The sequence below is a fragment of the Vombatus ursinus genome, unplaced genomic scaffold, assembly GCF_900497805.2.
Source record: "Vombatus ursinus unplaced genomic scaffold, bare-nosed wombat genome assembly UNPS02005659.1, whole genome shotgun sequence".
NCBI classification, from domain to species: Eukaryota; Metazoa; Chordata; class Mammalia; order Diprotodontia; family Vombatidae; genus Vombatus; species Vombatus ursinus.
In genome coordinates this window covers 22692955-22719757 of record NW_020945437.1, presented here as the reverse complement: position 1 = coordinate 22719757, position 26803 = coordinate 22692955, and the positions used below count along the sequence as shown (strand labels likewise).

Genomic DNA, 26803 nt, shown 5'->3' with positions numbered 1-26803 from the left:
CCACGATGCTGCAGTCTGCTAGTCCTTCCTAAAATGTGGCCACGGAGCTGACCCTCCAGATGAGCCCTGACTCAGGCATAGGACAACGGAACTGACACCTCCCTTGGACACTAGGACTTTATTCATTCAGCTGAGAATAAGCTGTCAATGCCCCACTTTTACTCGTGGTGAGTGCAAATGCAATCCACTAACACCCCTCGGATATTTTTATACAAACTGCTATCCAGCCATCTCTCTTACATGGACTTCATGGAGGTAACTTCTCAAATCATTCCAATTCAGTCAGTCAGTCAATAAGCATTTATGAATCGCCTCCTATGTGCCGGGCATTGTGTTAAGCACTGGAGATGTGAAGAAAGGCATAAGACAGTCTCTGCCCTCCGGGATTTCACAATGCAGTGAGGGAGAAAGCATGCAAACATGTACAAACATGATATATACAGGCCCAATAGGAAACAGCCAACAGAGGGAAGGCACTAGAATTAAGGGATTGGGAAAGGTTTCTTGTAGAAGGTGGGATTTTAGCTGTGACTTGAAGAAAGCCAGGGAAGCAGAATTCCAGGAATGGAATTTTCTTCCCCCACGCTCCCCTGGCCCCGATCTGCTGCATTTGAGAAAAGGAGCTTTCCAAACTGGAATGGGCTGCCTTATGAAATCCTAGTCACTAGAGATCTTCAACCAGATGAGGAAGGGAGGGAAGTAAACAGGCATGGATTAAGTGCCTACTATGTGCTAGGCACTGTGCTAAGTGCTTTACAATTATTATCATTCAACCCTCACAACAACCCCTGGAGGGAGGTGCTATTATTACCCATTTTAGAGTTAAAGAAACTAAGGCAGACAGAAATTAAGTGACATGCCCAGAGTCACTGAGCTAGCTAGTAAGTGTCTGAGGCAGAATTTGATTCCAGATTCCAGGCCCAGCACTCTACCCACTGCACCATCTTGTTTGGACATATTTCCATGCTTTCTCCCTCGCTGCATTGTGAACTCCCAGAGGGCAGAGACTGTCAGATGCCTTTCCTTATGCCCTATCCCCAGTGCTTAGCACAATGCCTGGCACATAGTAGGTGCTTAATAAATGCTTATTGACTGACTGACTGAATTGGAGTCATTTGAAATGTTAACTCCATGAAGTCCATGGTAGGAGAGATGGCTAGATAACAGTTTGTGTGAAAAATATTCAAGGGGTATGCATGTATGTATGTGTATACATATATGTGCATTATGTATGTATATGTGTATATATGTATTATGTGGTATAAATGCATATACATCTATGTATGTGTATGTGTGTATGTGTATGTACATACATTGCATTATGTATGTGTATGCGTATATGTATATATGGTACATGTGCATATATACACACATCTAGGTATGTGCGTATACATGTATGTGCATTATGTGTGTGCATATGTGGTGTGTCTGCATGTGTGTATACACATCTATGTATGTACATTATGTATGTAATGTGTATAAACACACAGAGAGAAGTATATCATGTATAGGGCATCTTGAAAGACTTAGTGCAGTCTGAGCTTTAATAAGCTGAATATGCATACACCTACAGACCCAATGGGGGTCAAGAAAACTCAGACATAACTGACCAACTAAACAATAACAAAAATACACACATATGCAAATGAGTGTGTACACATGCATGCATGCATGCATGTACACATACATGTTATATTCCATCCCAGGCACCACCACCACCACCTCTCCCCCCGACTAGAACATAAGCTTTCAATAGGAGGGATCATTTTTTCATTTGGTGTTTGTATACCCAACGACCAGCATAGTTCCTTATGCATGTGTATATCTGTGATTTTACAAACACATAAACACACGAGCATACACACACACATACACACACACACACACACTCCAACAAGAGTTTACCAAGTGCCAATAATGCACTTAGTCTTAGCATTGAAATAGGATCCCTCCAAACCCCTGCGCTGACTATTCCCGACATTTCAGGCTAGCACCTTATCGGATTCTTAATTTTCCCCTCCTCCCTATCTCTTCCTTCTCCATCCTTCCCTTCCCTCAAGATGCTCACATTGTACAGGTAGGGGCAGCTAGGAACACAAACGTGTCGATAGATCATTATACCAGAGGGAGGGATATGAGGAAAGGGGTTCTGCTGGAGGCGCTCCAGGAGCTTGGCTTGGAGGAAACCAGAAATCCCATGAGGCAGAGGCGGAAAGTGCTCCCTGGTCATGAGGGACAGCCTGGACAAAGGGATGAAAGTGGGAGATAGAAGGGCAAGCTCAGAAGCCGCCAGGCAGGAGACTCTGGCTCAAACACAAACAAAAAGGGCCTGAAGAGGAGGGAGCACGGCATAGTGGATGGGGCACAGGACTTGAGAGTCGGAATGTCACGGGTTCAAATCCCACCTCAGACACTAGCTAGGGGTCTGGCCCTAGGCAAGTCACTTACCCTAAGCCTCAGTTTCCTCATCTATAAATAAAGGGTTGAATTTGATGCCTTTAATGACCCTTCCAGTTCTAAATCTATGATCCTAAGAATAATGTGAAATAAGCTTAGAGAGATGGTCTGGAGTCAGATATAATGAGAAGTTGAGGAGCTCCTATTTTACCCTAGAGGTAAGAGGGAGCTACTACAGGTTCCTGAGCTGGAGTGGCATACGAATTAATACTAACAACAACAACAAAGGAGTAGCATATATAGAGAGCTTTAGAGTTTGCAAAGCACTTAATACATATTATCTTATTTTATCCTGACAATAACTTTGGGAGGCAGATATTATTGTTGTTATTATCCCCATTTTACAGATGATGAAACTGAGGCACCAAGAGGAAAAGTTATATGTCCAAGGTCACACAGGAAAGACGGGAAGTCAGGAATCTAATCTAAAAACTGCAATAATAATACAAGCAAGAGGGAATGGTTAAGTGGCACAGTGGATAAAGCACTGGCCCTGGAGTCAGCCTCAGATACTTACTAGCTGTGTGATCTTGGGCAAGTCACTTAACCCCTATTGCCTCCAAAAAAATAAAAATAAAAAAATAATAATAATCCATACAACAGGTGATGAAGGCCAGAAGGAGGGTGGTGGGCATGTGAGTAGAAAGAAAGAGACAGACTCAAGAGATGTTGCAGAGGTAAGATGAACCAAAACTGGCAACTGAGTCCTCCCAGACACACCTGGGCCAGGACGAGCCCACCCCCATGCATCACGCTAACATGCACACTTACATGCATCCACCCCCCAAACGCACACGTGTACAAGCATGCGTGTACAACATACCCATATGGAGGCGGCATACTGCCAAGGACATTGGATCTGGAGTCAGAAGGCGGGTTTCAAATCCCAGCTCTTCCAGTTACAAGCTGTGTGAAGCTGGGCAAGCCACTTTCCCTCTCGGGGCCTCAGTTTCCTCCTCTGTAAAATGACAGGGTTGCACTAGATGCTACAGTGCCTTGCACAAACAAGGCGACCACAAAAATGCTTGTTAAACCGACCTGAGTCTCTGGGGCCCATTCAGCTATAAAGTAAAGAAGCCTCAGAACTCACAAGGGAAGAACGCCAAGGACACTAGTGCCCAGTATGGTGCAATGGAACGCTGGGCTCAGATCCAGGAAATCTAGGTCCAGAGTTCTGGATTCAAGTCCTGACCCTGCCACTTTGTTAGCTTTGGTGAAACTGAGCAAACCCTTTTCCCTCCCTGGGCTGCACACTCCCCAGTCATAAATTGGGGGGTTGGAAGAGATGATCTCTAAGGTTCATTTCCAATTCTAAATTCCACGTGTGATTCCTATGCATAAGCACACATTGCCTGTAGTAGAGAGCTAGCTTTCAAGTAAAGAAGACCTGGGTACACACAGGCTGTATGACCCTGGACAAGTCCTTTACCTTCTCTTGGCCCCAGTTTTTTCATTTGACGAATGAGGGGACTGGACCACATGGTCCAAGTTCCTTTCTGGTTCAGACACTCTTAGAATGCAAGGATCGACAGAGAACGGACAGATTACCATCGATTACCATAAAAATAAGGTTTGCTCTCCATCAACCATAATGACAAATTTATACAACACTATACGTTGCAGAGCCAATACCCATCTGCCTTGTTAGGAAGGGTTTCCTCACCAGCACATCCTTACAACAGTGAAACTATAGGTCCAATACACACAAAAAAAGCACATACATACACATACATACATATGTTCACTCATAATACACATGTACATATAGGAATCTCTTGAGATATGCAGGTGTATAGGCACCCGCATGCACAACACATGAGAATAAGAGGGAAGGGGTCAGGAGTTCTCTATGTAAGAGACAGAATATAGCCTTTCCCCTCGGAATAATCTAGGCATTTCCATCTCTACATAAATATTTATTAATATCCTGTTTGGGGTGTGAAGATGCCCTGGCGGGGTAGGCTAGCGAGACTGCCACTAAAAGTGAGAAACAAACATAGGACACGTGACTCCCTCAGGAGAGGGCTCCAGGGCTGGCTCTGGGCCAAGCGAGGGGTTTCAGGCAGCTGCCAAAGGCAGGAGGCTCGACTCCACACTAATGCTGCCTCTGCTTAGGAAGAAGCCAGAGATCCCTGTCTGGCATGCTCTCTATTAAAAAGAGGCATCAAAGTGTCTGGAACAGGAAGAGTCCAGGGCTGGGAGTCAGGAGATCTAGGTGAGAAGCCCTCTGGGACTTCACAGGTATCTGGGACAATGGTTTCCAGATTCCTTCCCAGCTCTGATATTCTGTGATTACAAGAGTCAACAGTGAATGAATAGACTACCATCACAATGAGGCTCTCTCTCTATATATTCATACTGAATTCACTAGTGTGCCCCCTTCCACCTTCCCTGCTAATGCTGGGAAATGGGGTTAGGGTCCCCTTACTATCTGACCCAATAATTGACACAAATGTGGCACGGTGAGTGGAAAGAACCCTAGCCTTGAAGTCAGGAAGATTCAGGGTAAAATCCAACCTCTAGCATTTAGCAGCTACATGACTTTGAGCAAGTCACTTAACAGCAACCAAACCAGCCTGGAGGATTTCCCCACCAGATTCCTATACCAGGGGGTAGGGGTGGGAGGTGGACTGCAAGACCTCTAGGATTCTATTATTCTAAGGTACCTGGATCCAGTTTTCTAAGGTTCTATGAATCTGTTGTTGTTAGTCAATCATTTTTCAGCCGCAACCTCGTTTGGGGTTTTCTTGGCAACAATACTGGAGTGGTTTGCCATTTCTTTCTCTAGCTCATTTTACAGATGAGGAAACTGAGGCAAACAGGGTGAAATGACTTGTCCAGAGTCATACAGCTAGTAAGTGTCCGAGGATGGATTTGAACTCAGGAGTCCTCCTGACTCTAGGCCCAGCCTTCTACTCTTCTGTAATTCTAGACAATACTCTAGTTCTGGGATTCACAGATTTCAAGCTGGAAGGGGCCTTAAAGAAGTCAAAGAGCTGCCCTTGAGGACCTACAGGGCTACGCGTGGTCTCGATCCCCACCCCTGGTCTAGTCTAACCCACCCACCCCCATTCTGCAGAGGAGGAAACCATAGCGTAGAGGGGTCATCCAGGGAATCGGTGACAGAGCCAGGCCTAGAAACAAGGAGTCTTGTGAATGTAAGAGCCGTGGTCTTCCCGTGAAAGTTGCCATGCCGGATCCCAACTCCACTAAGAAGCAGGGCAGACAGATGGCCCTGAGGGTAAAAGGGCATCACTCCACTGCTACCCCCCCAGGATCTCTTGGCCACCCCAGACCTCGGCTACGGGCTCTGACATCCCCGGGCTTCCAGGTTCTTTCTCTACAGGGACTTGTTGCCCTAGATTCTGACCTAGTTCTCCAGTAGGGAGAGAATAGTGAAGGCATCTGCAGGAGGTGGTAGCTTTGCAAACACTGCCTGGAACAAACAGGGATTGGTGCTAACCCCCTAGGGTGCCCCACTTTGGGAGAGGGGTGAGACCTGACCTGCTTTCTCTTTGCCAGAGAGAGAGGGAGAGAAGGAAGAGGAAGAAGGGAGTGGCAATGGATGAAGACCTTGGCTCCACCATCTTCGACCCCTGCTCAGGTGTGACAGTGATTTTGACAAGTCCCATCCCTCCCAAGCCTCAGTGCCTCCTTCTGTAAAATAGGCATTTTGAATTCAATTCAGTTCAACACTCATTCATTAAATGTCAGCTGTGTATATGGTGCTGGGGATAAAGAGTTGGAAAGACATAGTTCCTAGACCCAAGGAAGGGACCCCTTTATATTTACATTCCAACAGGGGAAAAAATGACATGTACCCAGATAAGAGTGATACCAGGTACAGTCACAGATTTAAAAGGTCAGAAGAGACCTCAGAGGTAATCTAGTCTAACCCCTTCATTTTACAGATGAGGAAACTGAGGCAGACAGCAGTAGAGTGAATTGTCCAGGGTCACACAGGTAGAAGTGGCATCTGAACCTACATCCTCTGACTCCAGTCTCCACTGCAACATGCTATGGAATCTGATGAGAATAAAGCAGAGACTCAGGGAAACTTGAGTAGGAAGAGAATCCTTTCACTCAGGAGATCAATAAGGGAAGGATTCAGTAACAATAATGTACATTTATATAGAGTGTTATAGTTTGCAAAGTACTTTACATATATTATCTCATTTGATCCTCACATCAACCCTGGGAGGCAGGTGCTATAATTATGCCTATTTTACAGATGCTGAATCTAAGACTAAGAGAAATTACATGACTCGCCCAGGATCACATAGCCAGTAAGTTTCTGAGGCAGGATTAGAACTCGGTTCTTCCTGACTCCAAGTCTAGTGCTCTATCTTCTGGGCTAACAAGGTGCAAGTCCCCAGCCAACAGGGGAAGGGAGTGGCATCTGAATTAAGGCTAAAAGGAAGAAAGACAGAGAGAAAAGAGAAGTCCATCTGAAGCAGGGAGAATACAGACCCCAGAAGACTAGGCAAAGCAACATGGGGCAGAGAGTAACCCACCTGGACTTAAAATGCTGAGGACTGCAAGAAGAGTCCTCTGAGAGAAGCTTGGGATGGTAGGTTGGACCCAGATTGTGAAGGACCTTGAATGCCAGAGTCAGGAGTTAAAGCTTCACTGAGCTGGCAATGGGGAACACATTGGCAGTTTCTGCACTGCGGAATAGCCTAATAAGGTGGTGGATGGCTGAGCACTGAAGGTCTCCAAGCTCAAGCTGGAAAGAGCCCCCATTGGGGAGATTCTAGAAGGACAGTCCAAGAGGTCCTTGCACTGACTGGTCCCATCTAGCTCGGAGAGTCTCTGAGTCTCTGAATTCCTGCCCTGCATCCTTCACTGGGCTAGCGTGGTGATCACAGGGCCCAAAGGAGGAAAAGAGCTCTGATAACCACCATAAAGCTCTATAGAAATGTGAGATAGTTCCTATACTGAGGCAACTCTTATAACTGAAAATGTTCAGGCAGAGATTATTAGAGGCAGCTAGGTGGCACAGTGGATCTGGAGTCAAGAAGACTTGGGTTCAAATCCAGACTCAGACACTTGCTAGCTAGTATTACCCTGGGAAAGTCATTTCGCTTCTGTCTGCCTTAGTTTCCTCAACTGTAAAATGAAGATAATAATAGCATCAACCACCTCCCAGGGTTGTTGTGAGGATCAACTGGGTTAATATTTGTAAATCACTTTGTAAAACTTAAAACGGTATGTAAATGTTAGCAAATATCTCTGCTCCCTTTGCCTGATCTAGGAAGTTGTAAGGGGGATTCCTAACCTCTAAGGCCCCTTCCAGTTCTGAGCTGCCAGATTCTGTGTTCTACCCTGAGTGGGGCTTCTAATCTACCTTCTATTTTCATCTCTACTATCCCATAATGCTCTGGCAGGAAGGGATTTCAAGAAGCCAAGTCCCCTGCATGTCTCTCAAGGGCCTCCAAAATATGGCTCTACCACCATTCCAACTCTGTCACTGACTTCTTAGAGCCTCAGTTTCCCCATCTATAAAATAGGGACAACAATCCTTACACAAAACTACCTCGTGGGGGTGTGGAGAGAAAGACACTTTGTAAATCTCACGTTGATAAAGGGACAATGTCATTGTCACTCCCCACCAACCCCGCCATGGTCTCTGCACCTAACTAAATGGTTAACTCATTGGCTCTCCATTGCACATCTGGCCCATTGCACCTCCTAGAATCAGGGTAGGCATTTCCCATACCTGCAATTCATTACCTGCCCACCACAATGCCCAATCTCTGACCAATCACAGGGTCTAGAGTTAGCAGGGACCCTAAGGATCCCCAAGCATAATTCCCTTATTTTATAGAGGAGAAAGCCAAGACTCAGAGAGAAGAGGAGACTTGCCCAAGGTCACAAAGCTAAGTAGCAGCAAAGCCAAGATTTGCATCTAGGCCCTCCAATCCCAGATTTGTCGACTCCCTCCCCATCTATCAAGGCCCACGTTGGGGGCTACCTCTCTTCCCTGAAGCCTCCAGCCAGTCTCTACCTCTTCCTATCCTTGACACAGTATATTTCTCATCCTGAAATTTCCCTATGGACATATCACCTCTCCTCCTTAATAACTCAGTCAGTCCACAAACATTAATTATGTGCCTTTTGTATGCCAGGAACACTGCTAATCGCTGAGGACACAAAGAAAGACGGTCCTTTGCCCCAAGGAGCTCACAGTCTAATGGGAGAGACAACATGCAAACAATCATGTACAGAAAAAGAAACAGACAGGCTTAATTGGAGATAGTCATCGAGGGGAAGAGCCAGCATGAAGAACAACAGCAATAGGTTTCTTGCAGAAGGTAAAACTTTAGTCTAGACTTGAAGGAAGCCATATTTCTAAAGCATTTTAAAGTTTCTGAGTGATTTGCTCACAACAGTTCTAGAAGGTGGGCAGTAAGCATATAATTGTCTCCATTTTACCACAACAATTTTAAAAAGCTATAATGTCTATAGTGTTTTAAAAGTTTTGGGGGCAGCTAGGTGGTGCAGTGGATAGAACTCCGGCCTTGGAGTCAGGAGGACCCGAGTTCAAATCCAGCCTCAGACACTTAACACTTACTAGCTGTGTGACCCTGGGCAAGTCACTTAACCCCTCACCAAAAGGCAAAAAAAAAAAGTTTTCAAAACGCTTTATAGAACTTATAAGCTATGTGACCCTGGACAAGTCACTTTACCTTGTTTGCCTCAGTTTCCTTATCTGTAAAATAAGCTGGAGAAAGAAATGGTAAACCACTCTAGTATCTCTTCAGAGCCTAGAAAATCAATCAATGAATAAACATTTATTAAGATCCTGCTATACAGGGGGAAGCTAGTAAGTGTCAAGTGTTTGGTCTGAGGCCGCATTTGAACTCGGGTCCTGGAGGACCTTGTTTCCTGATTCCCAGTCCCCTCATTATCCTCTAAGTAAGAGGTTCTTCAATGAGATTAAGGGGTGGGGAGTGAGGAAGAAATTTGATGGCCCCTTGAATAATAATGAAACTATATTGAAAAGTTCATATTTGTTGATGTTTACATTCATAATAAAAATAAATTAAAATTTAACAATAATACGGAAGCCTACCCAACAACCTCAGTCCCTATATAACTAAGAGATGATTTCAACACATGACCTCATTTCTAAAGGGTCAAAGCTCCCATCTGATCTAGCAAACTATGGGAAAGGGGCTCTACTTCAAGGCCAGCTTCCGCTATTTAGATGGTCCTTGAGGCATTGAAGGCCAAGAACAATTCGTCAATCCTTCCTTCTCACTCTCTCCCCATTTGTTCATTCATTCATTCAATTACTTCTTTGGCCAAACTCACCACAAGCCACGATCCATATTTCTGAAGATTTTCAGGGGCTAATGAGGAAAGAGAAAGCCTTGGGGGAGTAGAAGAAGTAAGCGGAAAGGGAAGAGTTGGATTTCTTAAAGAAACCTTTTCTTTTTTCTGGCAACGTACAAAACCTCGAGGCTCCAAGAGTCCAAAGGCCTTATAAAATTTTTACTTTGTGGGTTGGCGGCTGAGTCACGACTGCAAATTCATCTCATGGGCCAGGCCTGAATGATCCCCGTCCCACAAAAGGAGACAAGGAAGGTTACTTCTTCCCAACCCAGAATTCTTCATTTCCCTCTTAAACTTATGGTCTTAGGAGGTGATTTCGGCTAGTCCCCCATCCCCAGGAAGAATTTCATATTCTCAGAGACAGAAGGGACCTCAAGGGTCATCTAGCCCAACTGCACCTCTGTTTCAGACTTCTTGGACATTACTCTCTTCCTCATGCTCCAAAATCCAGTCATATTGGCCTTCTGCCCACATGACCCTGTCTCCCACCTGTCCCCCAAGCCAAGAATGCAGCCCCTCCTCACCCCCTCTCAGAATCCCTGCCTTCCCTCAAGACTCAGCTGAAGTGGAACCTTCCATATGAAGCTGCCAGAACCTTCTCTCCACTAACAAACTCACATTCATATTGTATGTACACACACACACACACACACACATACCACACACATATACAGCTAAGCATACATATACATATGTATATACTTATAAATACATCTTCACCCTGGAACGCTGTACCACTCCTATAGCCTGCTGTGCCTGAAATAGCCTTCTGTGAGCTCCCACTTCTCCCATTGGCAAGATCCCTCTAAAGTCTCCATTTTGTGGAAGGCCTCAGCCAGCCTGCTTACCTTCATTCTTGTCTCACCCCTGTTTCTGACTTTCTGGCCTTCAAACCCTGGCCCCAGTACCCAAACACCTCTACCCCTCACCCCTGACCCTTTCAGCTCCCTTGTGTATGATCTTTCCCCACCAAAATGGAAGCTCCTCCAGGGCTGAGGCTTTCTTTCTTTTTTGCTTCTATTTGTATCCCCAAAACCTAGCATGGTGTCTGGCACATAGTAAGTGCTTAATGAAAGTTTCTTTTCTCCATTCCATTCACATACCTGTTGTTTTCCCCATTAAAACAGAAGCTTTCTGAGGGCAGGGACTGTGTGTCTTTTTTTGTCTTTTTTTTCCCAGTGCTAGCCTTTAACAAATGCTTGCTAATTGATTGATTGATTGAGGCCTTTCCTGATCCCCCTAGCTGTTAGTGCCTTCCCCACCAAAATCACCTTGTATCTACTTTGTATATATCTGCAAGTACATGTCTCCTTCTATAGGATGTAAAAAGAAAGAGAAAAGAGAGAGGTCAGTGGATCAATGAGCCACATCAAGGGGCAACTTCCTGAGGGACCATAATAAACTCCTTCCTCCCACAGATACTTGAAAATATTATTCCCACACATACACAAGGCCAATTCTATGTATCCTGTCCTCTCCATGTTTTGGTTCTATCCTTGTCTTACTATGATCCAAATATATTCTGACTCTCCTTTGTAGGGCAGGTAGGTGGTAAAGTGGATAGAGTTTCTGGCCTGGAGTCGTCAGGAAGACTCATCTTTGTGAGTTCAAATTTGGCCTCTGACACTTACTAGCTGTGTGACCATGAGCAAGCCACTTGATCCTGTTTGCCTCAGTTTCCTCATCTGTAAAATGAGCCAGAGAAGGAAATGGAAAACTACTCCAGTATCTTTACCAAGAAAACCCCAAAAGGGGTCACAAACAGTCAGACATGACTGAAAAATGACTGAACTGAACTCTTCCTTGTGCGTTCGCAAGTCTCCAGCTAAGTCACACGGTGTTCCCTTCAATATTAATAGCCTGCGCTTTACAATATAGGCTGTCTGATTCTTTTCCGAGGTCCCCTTTAAATCCAGGAAGGGCCTAGGCATACTTCCTCCTCTCCAATGGGGTGCTGCCCCATTTCAGGGGATGGGTCTCCCCCCACCTTTCTCAGTCTGCCTCTGCCTACCATGCATTCAGTCCAGAAAGGGGATGAATGCAGTGTGCCTACAACATCACCATCAGCCTTGGATGCAGGGAGTCACTAGGGAGACAGTCACACCAACCCTGACTCACGTTCTCCTGAAGGACAGAGCACCAGCCTCCCTCCCCCAGTCGGACTGCCCTCCCATGGCTTACAAGAGGCTAATTGCTAGGTGTCATAGATGATACCCTTCCCACTGCCTGGGAGGAAGAGGAAGAGGTCAGGGCAGATTCCATCCTTTCCCTGGCATCTGTTAAGGGAGAAGGGAAGAGGGCAAAGGATGAAGACAGAAGAGAAGTCTCTGAGGGGACATGCCAGCTGTCTTCAATTATTTGCAAAGCTGTCATGTGAAAGATCGGGGTCACAAAGTTGGACACGACTGAACAACATGTGGAAGAGAGATCAGACTTGTTCATTTTGGCCCCAGAGACCAGAACCAGGAGCAGTAGGAGTAAGCTGTCATGAGGCCCGATAAAAGGAAAAATATCCTAACTGTCCACAAGCAGACTGGCTGCCTTTGGGAGCACTGGGATCTCTTCCTTCCTCAGTCTTCAAGGAAAGAAAAGCTGAATGACCACTTGCCAGGCAGGCTATAGAAGGGCTTTTTCTGGACTGGCCAATGTGGGAATTTGCTTTGCTCGACTATTCGTACTTGTTCCAAGGGCTTTGTTTTTCTTTGTCACCACCCCACTGCTGATCTGGGGAAGGAGGAAATTAAAGGGAGAAAAATGTCTTTCAGTAACAGAAAAAAAAATTTAATTTTTTTTTTAAAGAGGGAATTGGACTAAGTTGTCAGAGGATCCTAGCTCTAGAGACCTCAGAGGCCTTCTATGCACAATATCGACCCTCCTCTCTCTGAGGCCTAGATCCTACACAGCCTGCCCTCTCCATAGTCCAGTTGTATCCTGGTCATACTGGCCTCCATATAAATCCTGACCCTCCTTCCTCATGCCCTTGAGGGTCTCCAGTAAAGTCACACAACCTTCCAAGTAAATACTCAGCCCTCCCTCATTTCAGAGCTGAAGAGGCTAAGGGCCATGAAGCCCGAGGTCTCATCCAGCTCCACCAGGGATCCTCTGAATGGCGGCTCTTCTGAGGGCAGATCTGAAGATCTAAGACAGGCGTGGGGAGCCCACAGCCTCGAGGCCACATGTGGTCCTCAAGGTCCTCAGGGGTGGCCTTTTGACTAAGTCCAAATTTTATGGAACAAATCCTTTTATCAAGGGGATTTGGGATTCAAAGGGCTGCACTTGAGGACCTAGAGGCCACATGTGGCCTCGAGGCAGCAGGTTCCCCACCCCTGACCTAGGATGACACTCAGGGACCTGAAGATGATGGTGCTTGGATGCCGTGACTCAGACTCGATGATGAACTTCTTCTCAGCAGCTCGGGCTCGGTCCCTAAGATGTTATGTGAACAGGAGCTCCAGGCCCGCATCCTAGACCAGGCAGCTCCTGTTCAATGCATCCCCTGCTAAAGTTGGCCCTGCTGAGCTGCTGCACTTTAGCACTGAACCACAAAATGCTTTGCCATCCTTTTTGTGAGCTCTGCCTCACCCCGCCCAGGGGTAGGGTGGGGTGAGGTGTAAGATATCAAATGGCCAAATCCCCCATTTTAGAGATGAGGACACTGAGGCTGAGACAAGTTAAGTAGCCTATAGCTAGTAAGGGTCTGAGGCAGGATTTGAACTCAGATCTAGGATTCAGCACTCCCACCTAGCTACCACGGTACAGACCAGGGCTTGGGAGGAGCCAATGACCCTGTGACATACAGCAAGATAACCTCTAGAAAGAAGTTCTTAACCTTTTTTCTATCATGGGCCCTTTTGGCAGTTTGATGGAATCTATGCACCCCTTTTCAGAATCATCTTTTTAAATGCATAACATAAAATACATAGGATTATTTGTTGTTGTTCAGTCGATTAGTTGTGACCAACTCTTCATGACCCCATTTGGGGTTTTCATCAGAGTGGCTTGCCATTTCCCTCTCCAGCTCATTTGACAGGTGAGAAAACTGATGCCAACAGGGTGACACAGGGTCCACACAGCTAGTAAGGATCTGGGGCTAGATTTGAACTCAGGTCCTCCTGACCCCAGGCCAGGCTCTCTCTCCACTGTGCCACTTAGCTGACCATGGGATTATACTATATGGGATCATAAAGGAAATCAATTACACTGAAACACAGTTGCCAAAATGCTGCTTTTTGTTTTTAAGTTCACGTCCCCCAGGATAAGAACCCTTCCTCAGAGCTCAACTTTTCCATTTGAGGCTAGGATCCAAGCAGACCCTCAGCAGAGGAAAGAACCGGACTTCCCCAGAGCCCTGGGTTACATTTGCTACGCAGGCATTAAGAAGCTCCAAGTTGCCCAACTCAAATACCCCACCCTCCAGGAAGCTTCATGAGGCCCTCCAGCGTGGTAATGACCTTCCTCTCCTCAAACCTCAGATAGCACTTTGTCAGACTATCTCCATTATCTTACGTTATATATTTTATATGTTATGTATCTCATCCCTCAAATAATAATAAAACACTCCCAAGCTTTTTAAAGCACTTTAAACATATAATCTTCATTTGCCCTTCACAATAACCTCGTGAGGTAGGTGTTGTTATTAGTCCCATTTTACCAATGAGCAAACCGAGGCAGGTAAGAGTTTAAGTGACTTGTCTAGGAACACAGAGATTCCAAATGCCCGGGCTGGGATTTGAACTCACATCTCCCTCATTCCAGAACCAGCACTCTATCTACTATGTTATAATGGCCCCACTAGACAATGAGCTCCCTCTCTTCCCTCCAGCTTCTCCCTAAATGTTAGCTGGGTTGAACTGAAATTTAACCAACTGATGGGATTCTCAGATCTACATCTCCAGCGGCAAGTTCTCCCTAGCCCAGGTCCAGTTCTGCTGTGGCCACTGTCAGACAAATTTCACCAAGGCGTCCTACCCAAAATTCAAACTCACAAGCCCAAAACTGAATTCATCTTCCCCTCCAAACCGGCCCCACCCCTCAGCTTCCCTATTTCTGTAGATGACCCAAGCACCCTCTTAGTCACCCAGGGCCTGAAGTTCTGAGTCAGCTTTGACTTTGCCCTCCCCCACATCTTGGCCAAGGTCTATCCAGTCTATCTCTTAAAGAATGCTTCCACCCAAACTGCACTTGAAATGTCCATCCCAGCTCAGAACCTTATTCCCTCCCACCAGGATTCTGCTAACTTAACAGTCTCCTTCCCTAATCTAGCTGCCAAGAATCATCCCTGGTCAAATTCTGAACTGGACAGAGAGGAAAAAGATCTGAGCTGGCTAGCAGGAATCCTCAACTCTAGGTCCTATTCCACCACGAACTAGGTGCATCCTTTCCCATTTAGAGCCTTTAATTTTCTTTTCTGGAAAATGGAAGGGTCAGACTAGGGCCAGGAGTTCTTAACTTTGGGGTCTGTAAACTTGTTTTTGCTTACATTTTTAACATAGTCTGATAAAAGTATTTCAATGTAATTATCTTCCTTTGTAATCCTATATATGTTATTTGGTACATTTAGAAACATTATTCTGAGAGAGGATCCACAGGCTTCCCCAGACAGGCACAGGAGTCCATTACTCAAGAAAGGTTAAGAATTCCTAGCCTGGATAATCTCTAAGGTCCCTTATAAATCAAAGGGGCTATCAGACTTGTGAGCTCTTTCTGCAAGGGAGAATAACAAAATAAATGACCTTGAGATAATGCTTCTACAGTTTACAAAGGACCTCACATTTCTTGGTCCTAACAGCAACAAGATGAGGGCGGGAGTTGCCTGTGAGGTAAGGAGTCTGGAGACCAGAGGGTGAATCAGACAATAACATCATATATCTCTACAGCCCTTTCAGGTTTTACAAAGTGCTTCTCCCACAATAAACCTTTGAAAAAGGCAGTACCAGGAGGATTACTGTCCTTATTTCAGAGAAGAAGAAATTGAAACACAGAAAATTCGACTTGCTGAGCTGAGGGAGTCAAGATTCACACTGGCTCTGGACTCCAAGCTCAAGGCACTTCGCACAGAACACACTGACCAGGTGATCTCTGCTTTCCAGACAAAGAATGCCAGAGCATGCAATAGAGTGGAAAGAGAATCTGACTTGAAGTCTGACAGTGTGGCGTCCCATCTTGTCTTGTTACCTGTGAGACCTGGGCCCATTGAAGTGGGTCCACTTCCCTGGGCCTCCCCATTTCTACCATTTTGCAGATGTGAGAGCTGGACTCAAGTCCCCTGGATCTCTAAACAGAGGATCCTAGGATTTCCAGAGAAAACAGGGATGAAGAGAAACTTTGCATCTGACCCTGGAGACATAGCAACTCTGTCACCAGGACCACAGCCAGAAGGAAAACAAGTAGCAGATCTCCTTCAAGCAATGCCATTCCCCCAGGGAGCTGCAGGGTGGAGTCTAAGGGAGGGATATGGAGAATTCCCAGGGGGTCCTCACCCAGACAGGGAAAGAAGCAGCTAGAGGCTGAACCCCACACTGCTCAGTCCCACAGCCTGGCCTGTTAGAGACAGCCTCGGGCAACCTAGGAGATGGTGCCCCAGCCTTAGCACAGGCATAAACAAACAATAGAGATTAATACTCAAGAGTCACTTGATTGAAAAGATTCAATTTTTTTTTAAAAGATCAGTTCCTCTTGCTCTCAACGGCAAAGAGATCTGGTATGAGTAGGGCAGTCTCCCCATCCTCTTCTGGGCAAAGGGGGCTGAGCACTGTGACTAATCCCTCCAGGCAAGGGTCAGGGACTGACACTTTAGGGCTGGAAATCATGTTCAATGAGGATGGCTTGTGGTGACTGGGGTTGTCTAGCTGATGGACAGCACAGCATAGTGGAAAGAGTACAACCGAGTAACTGAGAACCAGGGGAGCTGAGTATGAATCACAGCTCTTCTACTTACTGTGTGACCTTGGACAAGTCATCACCCCCTCTATGGACTTTATTTTCCTCACTATAAGATGATAGTCAACAAGGGCTCTTTGAGAACTAGGCCCTATGTTCCTACAGTCTTAATGGAAAACATGATGGCTTCCTTCAAATATCTGAAGGGATACCAGGGGGCAGAGGAAGCAGATTTGTTCCATGGACATGGGCTCCAAAGGACAACTAGCAGAAAGAGTGGATTCAAAGATCTAGGTTCAAATCCCACTTCTGACATTTAATACATATGTGACCTTGGGGCAAATCATTTAACTTTCCTGAGCCTCAATTACCTCATCTGTAAAATGATGGACTTGGAACTAAACGACCATGAATTCCCTTCTAGCTCTGGATCTGTGATTTCTGGACCTCAGTTTCCTCATCTGTAAAATAAAGGAAAAGGAATCTTCTAGTGCTGACATGACACAATCACATATCAACTGGGGGAGTTGTTACTTTTTGGAAAAACTTCCTATCAGTTCGAACAATTCCAAGGAAATAAGCATCCAGGTAGGCAGCTGGACAGCTCCCTTCACCTCATGAAGCCAAGAACTGCCCAGCTGTGTAAGAAACCATAGATTCACAGCTGGAGGGAAAAACACGCCCTTCCTCCTCTCTTTTACAGCTAAGAAAATTAAGGACCAGAAAGTGAAGTCAATTGTCCAAAATCATACAAACAGTAGTCAATGACAGAGACTGAATTTGAATCCAGGTCCCCTGACTCCAAAAGCAGTGCCCTCTTTTCTATTTCACACTGTCTCTCAGAGAGAGACAGTAAAAGACTAGTAAAAGAGGCAGATGGGTCACCTAGCCAGAGCAAGCGATGGCTGATGGGTAGCCCTCTCTCCCACTGGTATCTATGGAAATCTATGCCATGGTAAGGGATTGAGAGAATAACCCTTAGGATATTGATGGGACCTATTTATGGGAGGATGAGGACAAGAATCACCCCGGATAAGAAGACACAGGTGGGCTGTGGCCCGTAGGATTTGGGCGGGGTCCACATCAATGGGATCATAGACCCTTTAAGACATAAAATGTCCCCCCCACCCCTACAGCAGTGCCTTCCACAAAGTAGGCACGCAATACAGCTGAATTGAATTGAATTGAATTCTTCCCTAAGGACAGAATGAGATAATGGATGAGAAAGAGCTGGGAGAGAGATAAATGGCGTGATTCTCAGAAAGGAATGCATTTCCATTACTTCCAAGAACACACAGACACTCAGCCTTGGCTAACAAGGGGCTGGCAAGTGGCCTTCCTGCCTCATCAGCTTTATGGATCAGAGAAGGATCGGAGGCAATTAGCACATCCTTCTTACCCAAACTGCACTCTTAAAGGGCTTGAAAACAATTGTCTCCCCCTGACATTCTGGCACCCCATCTGAGTCTCTGCCCTTTCCTGGATCTCTGATTCCTGAAGGGCACCAGGATGAGGAAGGGCCTCGAGATCATGCCCTATATAGGCGTTGGAACCATGATTGCTTTGGTCCAGGGGAATTTCCAACGAGGAACTTCCCTGTACTAATGCAAGGAGGCACTTTCTCTTCAACCCAAACTCTTAGAGAGTTGCCTAGAGGCTGATTTGCCCAGGGTCACAGAACCAGTATGTACTACATGCAAAACTTGAACTCAGGTCTTCCTGGGTGCAAGGCCAACACTCTATCCACTATACCAGGCTACTTCCACATCTCTATTCACACCAGGGAAGGATCAGTTGAAACAACTAGAAATGGGTCAGCCTGGAAAAAAAGAAAATTTAGGGTGGGGGAGGGAGAGAAGATGACACACATCAAGTGAAAGAAACCTTAGGTCATATTTATTCTGCTTGGCAATGGAGGGCAGAACTAGGAGCAGTTGATGAACATGGGGGGAAATGGTCATTTGGACTCAATGGAAGGAAAAACTTACTAGCAATTAGATCTGTCCCAAGGCAGAATGGGCTGCCCCAGGTGCAGAAAAGTCACAGCACTACAGAATCTCCACGTCAGAAGGAACCCTCAGAGACCATGCTGCCCAGCTGAGTGAAGGTGATGTACTTCCCATCCCTTGAGGTCTTCAAGCATAGGCAGGAATACCACTTGCCCTGTGTATTCTAGCAGGAGTTCTTGTTAACAATTACTCACATTTATAGAAACACTATAAGGTTTACAAAGCACTTTCATCCCAACAACCCTGTGAGTTAGGTAGGAAATATATTTTGATATCCATTTTACAGATGAGGAAATTGGGGTTTTGAGGGCCTGTGGATCTGAAGCAACATTTCAATCCAAGTCATCTTGGAATCAGGAAACCTGAGTTCGAATTTCATCCCTCAGAATCACTTAATCTGTCCCAGGTTCAGTTTCCTCCCCTGTCAAACTGGGATATTAACTCTCTCACTTCTTACCTCTCCAGGTCACAGTGAAAAAAGTGCTTCATAGAAACCTCCAAATACCATAAAGATGGAAGTTATTGTTATTCATTATTATTCTTGCACACAGATACATACTCACAGACATACCCAGGTACACATAGGCACAGACAATCCCACAGTCACACAGAAACATATTCCCATTACATAGACACACAATGCAGATAGGCACACTCCCTCAGACAGACACACAGACTTACATGGTCACAAACATACACACACAGGTCCCCACACTTTCACAACACAGTTGTGGTCACCCCCAGATACAATGACACAACACAGTCCCATGGCACTTATGCTTACTCTTACACACACACACACACACACACACACACACACACTCACACAAACCTCTCAACCAAAACACTGATCAAATGAAAATCATTTGGCAGATGAAGATCAGCTCTCCCTCATCTCTGCTCCCTTCTTCATCTCTTTCTTAGCCTCAAAAGCATCTTCCCCACCTCCTGCCCTCCCATCCCATCCACATACAGAATGATGTACCCTCAAATATTCTAACCTTGCTCCTCAATCAATTCAATTCCCATGACCTTCTCTATGCCACCTCAGCTATCATAAGAATGATTGGTCATACCCTAGATCTTGTTATCATCCACAAAGGTTCCACATCCCATGATCAAGAACTCTAAAGTTCCTTTATCTGAATGTAACTTATTATTCCATCTCTTCCTATGGAGATGGAATCTCCATGGCACCTTCTAAACCAGTTCTCAGTCTTCCACCCTCCACCCCTCAGTTCTTTCCCAGGCCATCAGCTTCATAGTGCTACATTCTCACACCTTCCCAATCTCTACTTCTTATCAATTCAACTCGACACCATCCTCTACCCTCAAGTCTGTTGTCCCTTTGTCCTACTGCTGCCTGCACCCTGTCAAATTCTCAACCTTGGATTACTCCCTTCTCACCCCTAATACCTCCCCCCACCCCTACTCTCATACTATTAATTGGAACAGGAGAACATCACACAATAAAGATGACTAAGGCACAACAAATCTGCTATCTAATCTCAACTGGGCTCTCACTACAGCAAAGCAATCCTTCCATGCCTCTCTGATTGTGCCTCTATTCCACTTACCACAGGAGCTGTTCCAAACCTTGCTTTATGGAGAAAAGGGGGGGCCCTTCTTCCCTCCTCCTAATCTCACAAAGTCTTGACATTATTCTCCCCTCTCCAAGGCAGACGCCTCCACGTAACCCTTCATCCCATCCCATCCCACTCTGCCATCTTTTCTGGAAGATTACTCCCCCCTCTCTAATCTTTGACCTCTCCCTCTCTACTGGTTTCTTTCCTTCTGCCTATAAATACACACAAGTCACCCTCATCCTTAAAAATCCTACGATTCCTGCTAGCTACCATACTATACTATACTATATATATATATATATGTATATGTATATATATGCTGTGTGTGTATATATGTATATGTATATACATGTGTGTGTGTGTGTGTGTATATATATATATATATATATATATATATATATATATATATATGTCTCCTCCCTTTTTCTTAGCCAAACTCCTTGAAAAAGCTATCTCCACACATTGCCTCTACTTCCTCTTCTTTCACTGTCTTCTAAACACTTTGCAATCTGGATTCCAACTCATTACTCAACCGAAACTGCTCTTTTCATAGTTCCTAATACTCTTTTTATTGCCAAATCTAACCCCTCTTCTCAAATCCCATCCTTCTTGACTTTTCTCCGACACTACTGACCACCCCCTATCCCTTCCTGGATTCTCTCTTCTCTTAGCATGACACTGCTCTCTCCTGGTTCTCCTCCTACCTGTCTAAAGGCTCCTTCAGGGCCTCCTTTGCTGGATCATCCGCCATTGGATGCCTTCTGACTGTGGATGCAGCTCACGGCTCTGTCCTGGACCCGCTTCTCTTTTCTCCCTACATTCTCTTAGTGACCTCAGAAGTTCTCATGGGTTCAATTATCATCTCTAAGCATATTAGTCCAAGATCTATGTACGTCTCTAGCCCTAGTCTAAATCTTAAGCTCCCTTCTTCCATTACCGGCTGTGCATTAGACATTTTAAATAGGATGGCCAGGAAGCATTTCAAACTCCAATTCCAAAACAGAGCTCATTATCTTTTCCTCAAACTTCCCTGTTACTGCCTAGAGCACAACTATCCTTCCAGTTACCCGGCTTCACCACCTCAATGTAGTCCTTGATTCATTGCTCTCACTCCTGAAGTCTTTCCTGATCCTCTCCCAGCTAATGGTGTTATTTCCAAATATTCCTAATATTCATTTTTTATGTATTTTATATATATTCACGTGTACATATTGTTCCTTTCCCCATTCACTTTTGTGTTTGTACCTCCTGCACTAAGCATGGTGCCTGATAGACAGTCAGCCTCGATAAATGCTGATTGATTCATTGATTCAGAAACCCTCAATAGTTTTAATCAAATACCATTATAAATGGTATTTTCTCTCCACATCCTGAATTCTTATGCATAATAATGCCTCATTTACACTCACAAAATCTTAAACTTCAAGGAACCTTAGACCATCTTGTCAAACCCCCTTCCTTTATGGAGGAGGAAAAGAAGACCCACAGAGAGCAGGTGACTCATCCAAGGTCACACAGCCAGTTGGTAACAAAGCTGGTCTTGAATCTGGGCTTCCCGACTCCTGGTGTCGCCTGACTCTCCATGCTACGCTTGTCTATCTCACTGAGCTGTCACCAGCCTATCTAGCGTGCTAACTCCAAGAAGTAGAAACCTAGTAAGCAAGGTCCCCTGAGAGACTGCAAATTCTACGCACCTAAGCTCACACAGGTTATTCATTCACAAGCCAACATGGAGAGACGGTTGACTCACATTAACTACAAATCTAAAATACTACGTTCCCTGACACCCCAGATCACAACCACTTAGAAAAGGGGGGAGGGGCACCTAGAGGCCTGCGCACTGACAGCAGGGAGGAGACACAGGTGGTTTAGCAGATAGAATATTAGACTCTGAGTCAGGAAGATTCTAGTTCCAATCCTGCCTCAGGCACTTATTAGCTATTGGACTCCGGGCAAGATACTAAACCACTATCTACCTCAGTTTCTCTTCGGTAAAATGGGAATAGTAATAGCACCTACCTCTCAGGGTTGTTTTTAGCCAAATGAGATAACATATGTAAAGTACTTTACAAACCTTAAAGTGCTCCATGAATACTGGTTATTATTGTTGTTGTTTGTTAGCAAAAGGGAAAACCTAGGGGGGAAAGGCAGACAAAAAAACTTACAAAACCCACTAGTCTCAGGCCACAAAATATAAAAGCAGGCAAACAGTAGCATATATCTCAGTCGTCCTGGAGGGCACCACTGTATTCTAGGCCATAGACCACAGATATTTATTACAATGTCTCTGAATCATCACAAAAAGGATACATATATATATATATATATATATATATATATATATATATGTTCTAAATTTGGTACTTTAGAAGGCAGAGATGTATACAATCCATCTTAGAAAGAGCCTATAGAGTCACTTGAATCTCAGCATTAGAAAGGACTTCAGAGGCTATTTAAACTGCCCCATACCTGAAATCCCCTTAGCTTGAACACCTCCAATGAGGACACACCCACTTTGCTTCCATGATACTACTTTTGGAGAAATCTCATAGTAAGGAGAATCAGTTCTAAATTTGGCTCTCAAAGTGGTTAGCATTTTAAAAAAAAATGTTTAAATTACAAAGTTATTCTGAGACTTCAGTCTAAAGGAATCCCTTATATAGTTCTTTCCTCAGGGAACTGTCCCTAATCTGAAGCAGAGGCATTGCATGACAATGATGAGGAACAGATCAGGCCTTGAATGTCAGACTAACAAGTCAGAACTTTATTCAGTGGGCCCTGGGGAGCTTACAGAGGGTGTTAGAGTGGGACTCCAATGGAGGTGAGTGGGTGATGCTGGAAAGTCTCTTGAAGAAACCCTTTCGGAATCATTACATCATAGGATTGAGAGTCAAAAGGAACCTTGGAAACAGTCTGATTCAATCCCTCATTTTACAGATGAGAAAACTAGATACATGAGAAAATTCTCTGTGCTCACAATGGAATCCTGACTTGGGGTCGGCATCTTTGGCTACAAGGGGAAGGAGGATGAAGGCTGGGAAGCTGGAGCCTGGACCTGAGCTTTTCTCTTCTATACCAGATTCAGGGTCATGGTTCCCTGGGGGAATGGATCTGGGTTGCTAGGAAGGGCTGGATCCAACATACTTGGGCTCAAATCCCAGCACTGTCACTGACCAAAGACCCTTCTTTCAGTTTCCATTTCTGTTCTCTGCTCCAGTCAACTTCGAGAATTCCACCTGGGGAAAAAATCATCTTCCCTTGTCCGAGGGTTAGCAAATTCCCATCATCTGCTCTTGAGAGAAAGTTCTGTTCACAAGTATTTACAGGAGCAGGGAATTTTTCCCCTCATGCTTACTGGAATTTAGTAAGTGATTAATGCTTGTTGACATAACCCTAGACCAGAGGAAGGATGGTTTCAGAAAAAAAAATAAAATAAAATAAAGTCACAGAGAGATGAAATAAGGTCACAAAGCTAGAAAGGGGCAGATGGGCCTGAGGTTTGACTCCAGATGTCATACTATGCCACAGTTACAGAGAAGGAAACTCAAACCCAGACCCCAGTGCCAGTGAAGCTTCCCAGCCTCTCTCAGTTTCTTCCCTTCCCTCTCATCCAAGTGTCCTGGGCCCAGGGTAGCTGGAGGTGGTTGTGCTTTAATCTGGATCCATTATATAGCCTTCCCTTCTCTTTGCCACCTCTCTTTGCTCTCTCTCCCTCCCCATCCATCTCCAGGGAGGGTTCTTCCCATCAGCAAAGCCTAGGATGAGTGGTGGGAAGTACATGCGTCATTCAGATTTCACCAGTGCCACAGCAGAGCTGATGGAAGGAGAGATCAGAGACTTTTAGAAGCTCCAACACCAAAATCACAGAACCTCACATTTCGAAGCAGCTTCAGAAAGTTTCTAGTCTAGGGCAAGCAGGAATCCCCTCCACAATATCTCTGGCAAGTGGTCATCTGTTTCTGCTCAAACTCTTCCAGGGATGCAGAACTTACTACCTCTCAAGGTAACCCTTTCATGTGATCAAAGATTTAGAGCCGGAAGGAGGTAGTTTATTGAAGATCATTTATTATAAGCCCCTTATTTAACAGGTAAGAAAACTGAGGCCCAGAGAGGGGCAAGTGACTTGCCTGAGGTTACACAAATATTTCACACTAAGACTTAGAGCTGGAAGAGACCTCAAAAGTCATTTGGTTCAACCTCTTCATCTTACAGGTGAGGAAACTAAGAACCAGATTTTGGAGAAGTGGCTTACCCAAGGTCACACAGGTAGTAAGTAAGAAATCTTGGGTCTGAACCATGGAAATGTGATGCTAAATGTTTAACAGCCCTCCAGGGGGGAAATGTGCAGACAACAAATTCATAAATTTAATCTGAACTATTTACCATTTTCTTAATTCTATGACAGTCTGCCAAACAGTCAATCAAGCACTGATTTGTATCTTTTGCCAATTTCTGAGGTATAAAGGCTCACCCTAAAAATGTAATAATGGGCTTGGAGCCTGGATCAGCTGGTTCCAGCACACCCTTGATTTGAACCCATTCCCTTTGGTCGGAACAATAGGTAGTATTCACCTCATATTCCAGATGAAGAAACCGAGGGCAAGGCAAGGTTAAGTGATTTGCCCCAGTCAGATAGCAAGAATCTAAAGTATGACTCAAATCCAAATTTACCTTCAAACTTTTCATTCTATTCACCACCCCACAACTGCCTCCAATGCTGACACAAAGAGAACATTTCCGAGTTTCCAAAGCTCTTTGTAACTACTATTCCATTTGATCCTTACTTCAAGGCAGTGAGGGAAATGATACAGATGCCATTCTCCCCATTCTACAGATGAGAAATCTAAAAGAGGGATCAGAGCAAAAGAGAAGGCAGGGAGTAGATGAAGGAAAAAGGATTATGAGACAGGGACAGAGAAAGAGGTATTCCTTTTCCTTTTTTGCCATCAATAGAGGTTCCTACCAAACTCATTCTTCTCTTCCAGTCTCACACTTCTTCACCACTATGGACCCCATAAAAAAACCATATCAATAAGCAGAAAATTGGACTCCAGTGATCTGCCACCCCCATTAAGCCCGCCCTTCCCACATGGGGATTAGCTTTGTGGTCTGGGGCTAAGCTCCCATTATTGTTTACCTTATTTATTATTTAAATAGTTTCTGCACCTTCCCTCCAGAGAGCTCAAAGCACAGTCAGCCAAAAAAATTCTCAGCACTCAACAGGGCAGCAGGAAAAATGGGGAAAGAGTAGAAGAGAAATAAGAGGCCACTCACATAGTTGATGCTTAAATGTGGAATGGGACTGAATGGAAATGGAAGCAGGAGAAAGAAAAAGAGGAAGGAGGGCCATAGGAATGAAGGATCATTAAATATTGTTTGATTGATTAAGGAAGAGAGATCAAAGAATTTAGTGTTGGAAGGGAGCTTGGGCATCACTAAACCCAACCCCTCCTTTCATAAATGAGGAAGCTGAGACCCAGAGATTCGAGATGGGACCTGTCCAAGGTACTAAGCAGCAGAGTCAGGTCTGGACACCATCTAAAAAACCAGTTCTCTATCTATAAATCCATAATTGCAAAGGGAATAGGAATGGAAGTGAAGAAGAGAGGTAAGAGGATGAAGCAGCTGGGTGACACAATGGCTAGGGCACTGGATTTGGAGTCATGGAAGACCCAAGTTCAAATCCCGCCTCAGATACTTAATAGCTGGGTGATCCTGAGTAGGCCACAACTCTTTCAAATTCAAATTCAGTTTTCTCATCTGTAAAATGGGGATAATAGCTGCTACCTTATTGTGAGGATGAAGAGATAACGCATGTAAGGTGTTTTACAAATCTAAAAGAACTTTAAGACCAATGTCAATTATTATTAAGCATCAAAGTGAGAAGGGGTAAAGGCAAAGTAGATAAGAGAGTTGGCCTCAAAACTAAGACCTGGGTTCAAGAATACTTCTTACATACACTGGTTGTGGGACCCTGAGCAAATGACCTCACCTCTCAATCCTCTGGGTAACTATCTAAGATTAAGTTAAGGAAAGGTGCCAACCTACATTGGTAAGGAGCTTTACCTTGCTGAGAGATCCCTATATCAGTGGTATAACTGGTACAGGCCCTATCCCTCGCCTAGTGTTCAAACCTCCATCTTCTATCTCCAAATTCAGATCTCTTTTCACCATCCCACCCTTCCCAGGGTCCCAAATGTCCAAACAGGTAGAAATGTTGCTAAGTCAAAAGAGGGGCCCAAGGAAGAATCTCCTTCCTCAGATCTTTGAAAAAACAGAAAAGATTCACCTGCTTCAAATGAATTCTTGAAGCCAGGGGATGGTCTACTCTAAATGACCCTACATTGTTAAACACACACACACACACACACACAGAGTAAGATGAAATTGACTTAAGCAATCCTGGCCCTGGAGACTCTGAATGAATAGATGGTCATCTTGGAACCCAATAGCTCAATCACACAAGCACAGCTGCTCCTTCATGCCCTCCTGGGGTGTGTGTGTGTGTGTGTGTGTGTGTGTGTGTGTGTGTGT

The 26803-nt window shown here is 44.9% G+C and overlaps 1 protein-coding gene across 10 annotated transcripts in view; it reads right to left on the bottom strand.

The window, feature by feature from the left end:
• Positions 1–26803, bottom strand: part of ARRB1 (arrestin beta 1) — a 114167-nt gene that overhangs the window by 38803 nt on the left and 48561 nt on the right. The window contains exon 1 of one of the 10 annotated variants that reach the window (XM_027848207.1): positions 17046–17094. The exons of 8 other annotated variants lie outside the window; for them this stretch is intronic. In XM_027848207.1, the coding sequence (XP_027704008.1) occupies positions 17046–17050 (5 nt within the window). In that variant the 5' untranslated portion in view covers positions 17051–17094. Of the gene's footprint in view, positions 1–3280; positions 3327–17045; positions 17095–26803 lie in introns of those variants that run through there. One more of the 10 variants, XM_027848206.1, reaches the window with a different exon arrangement.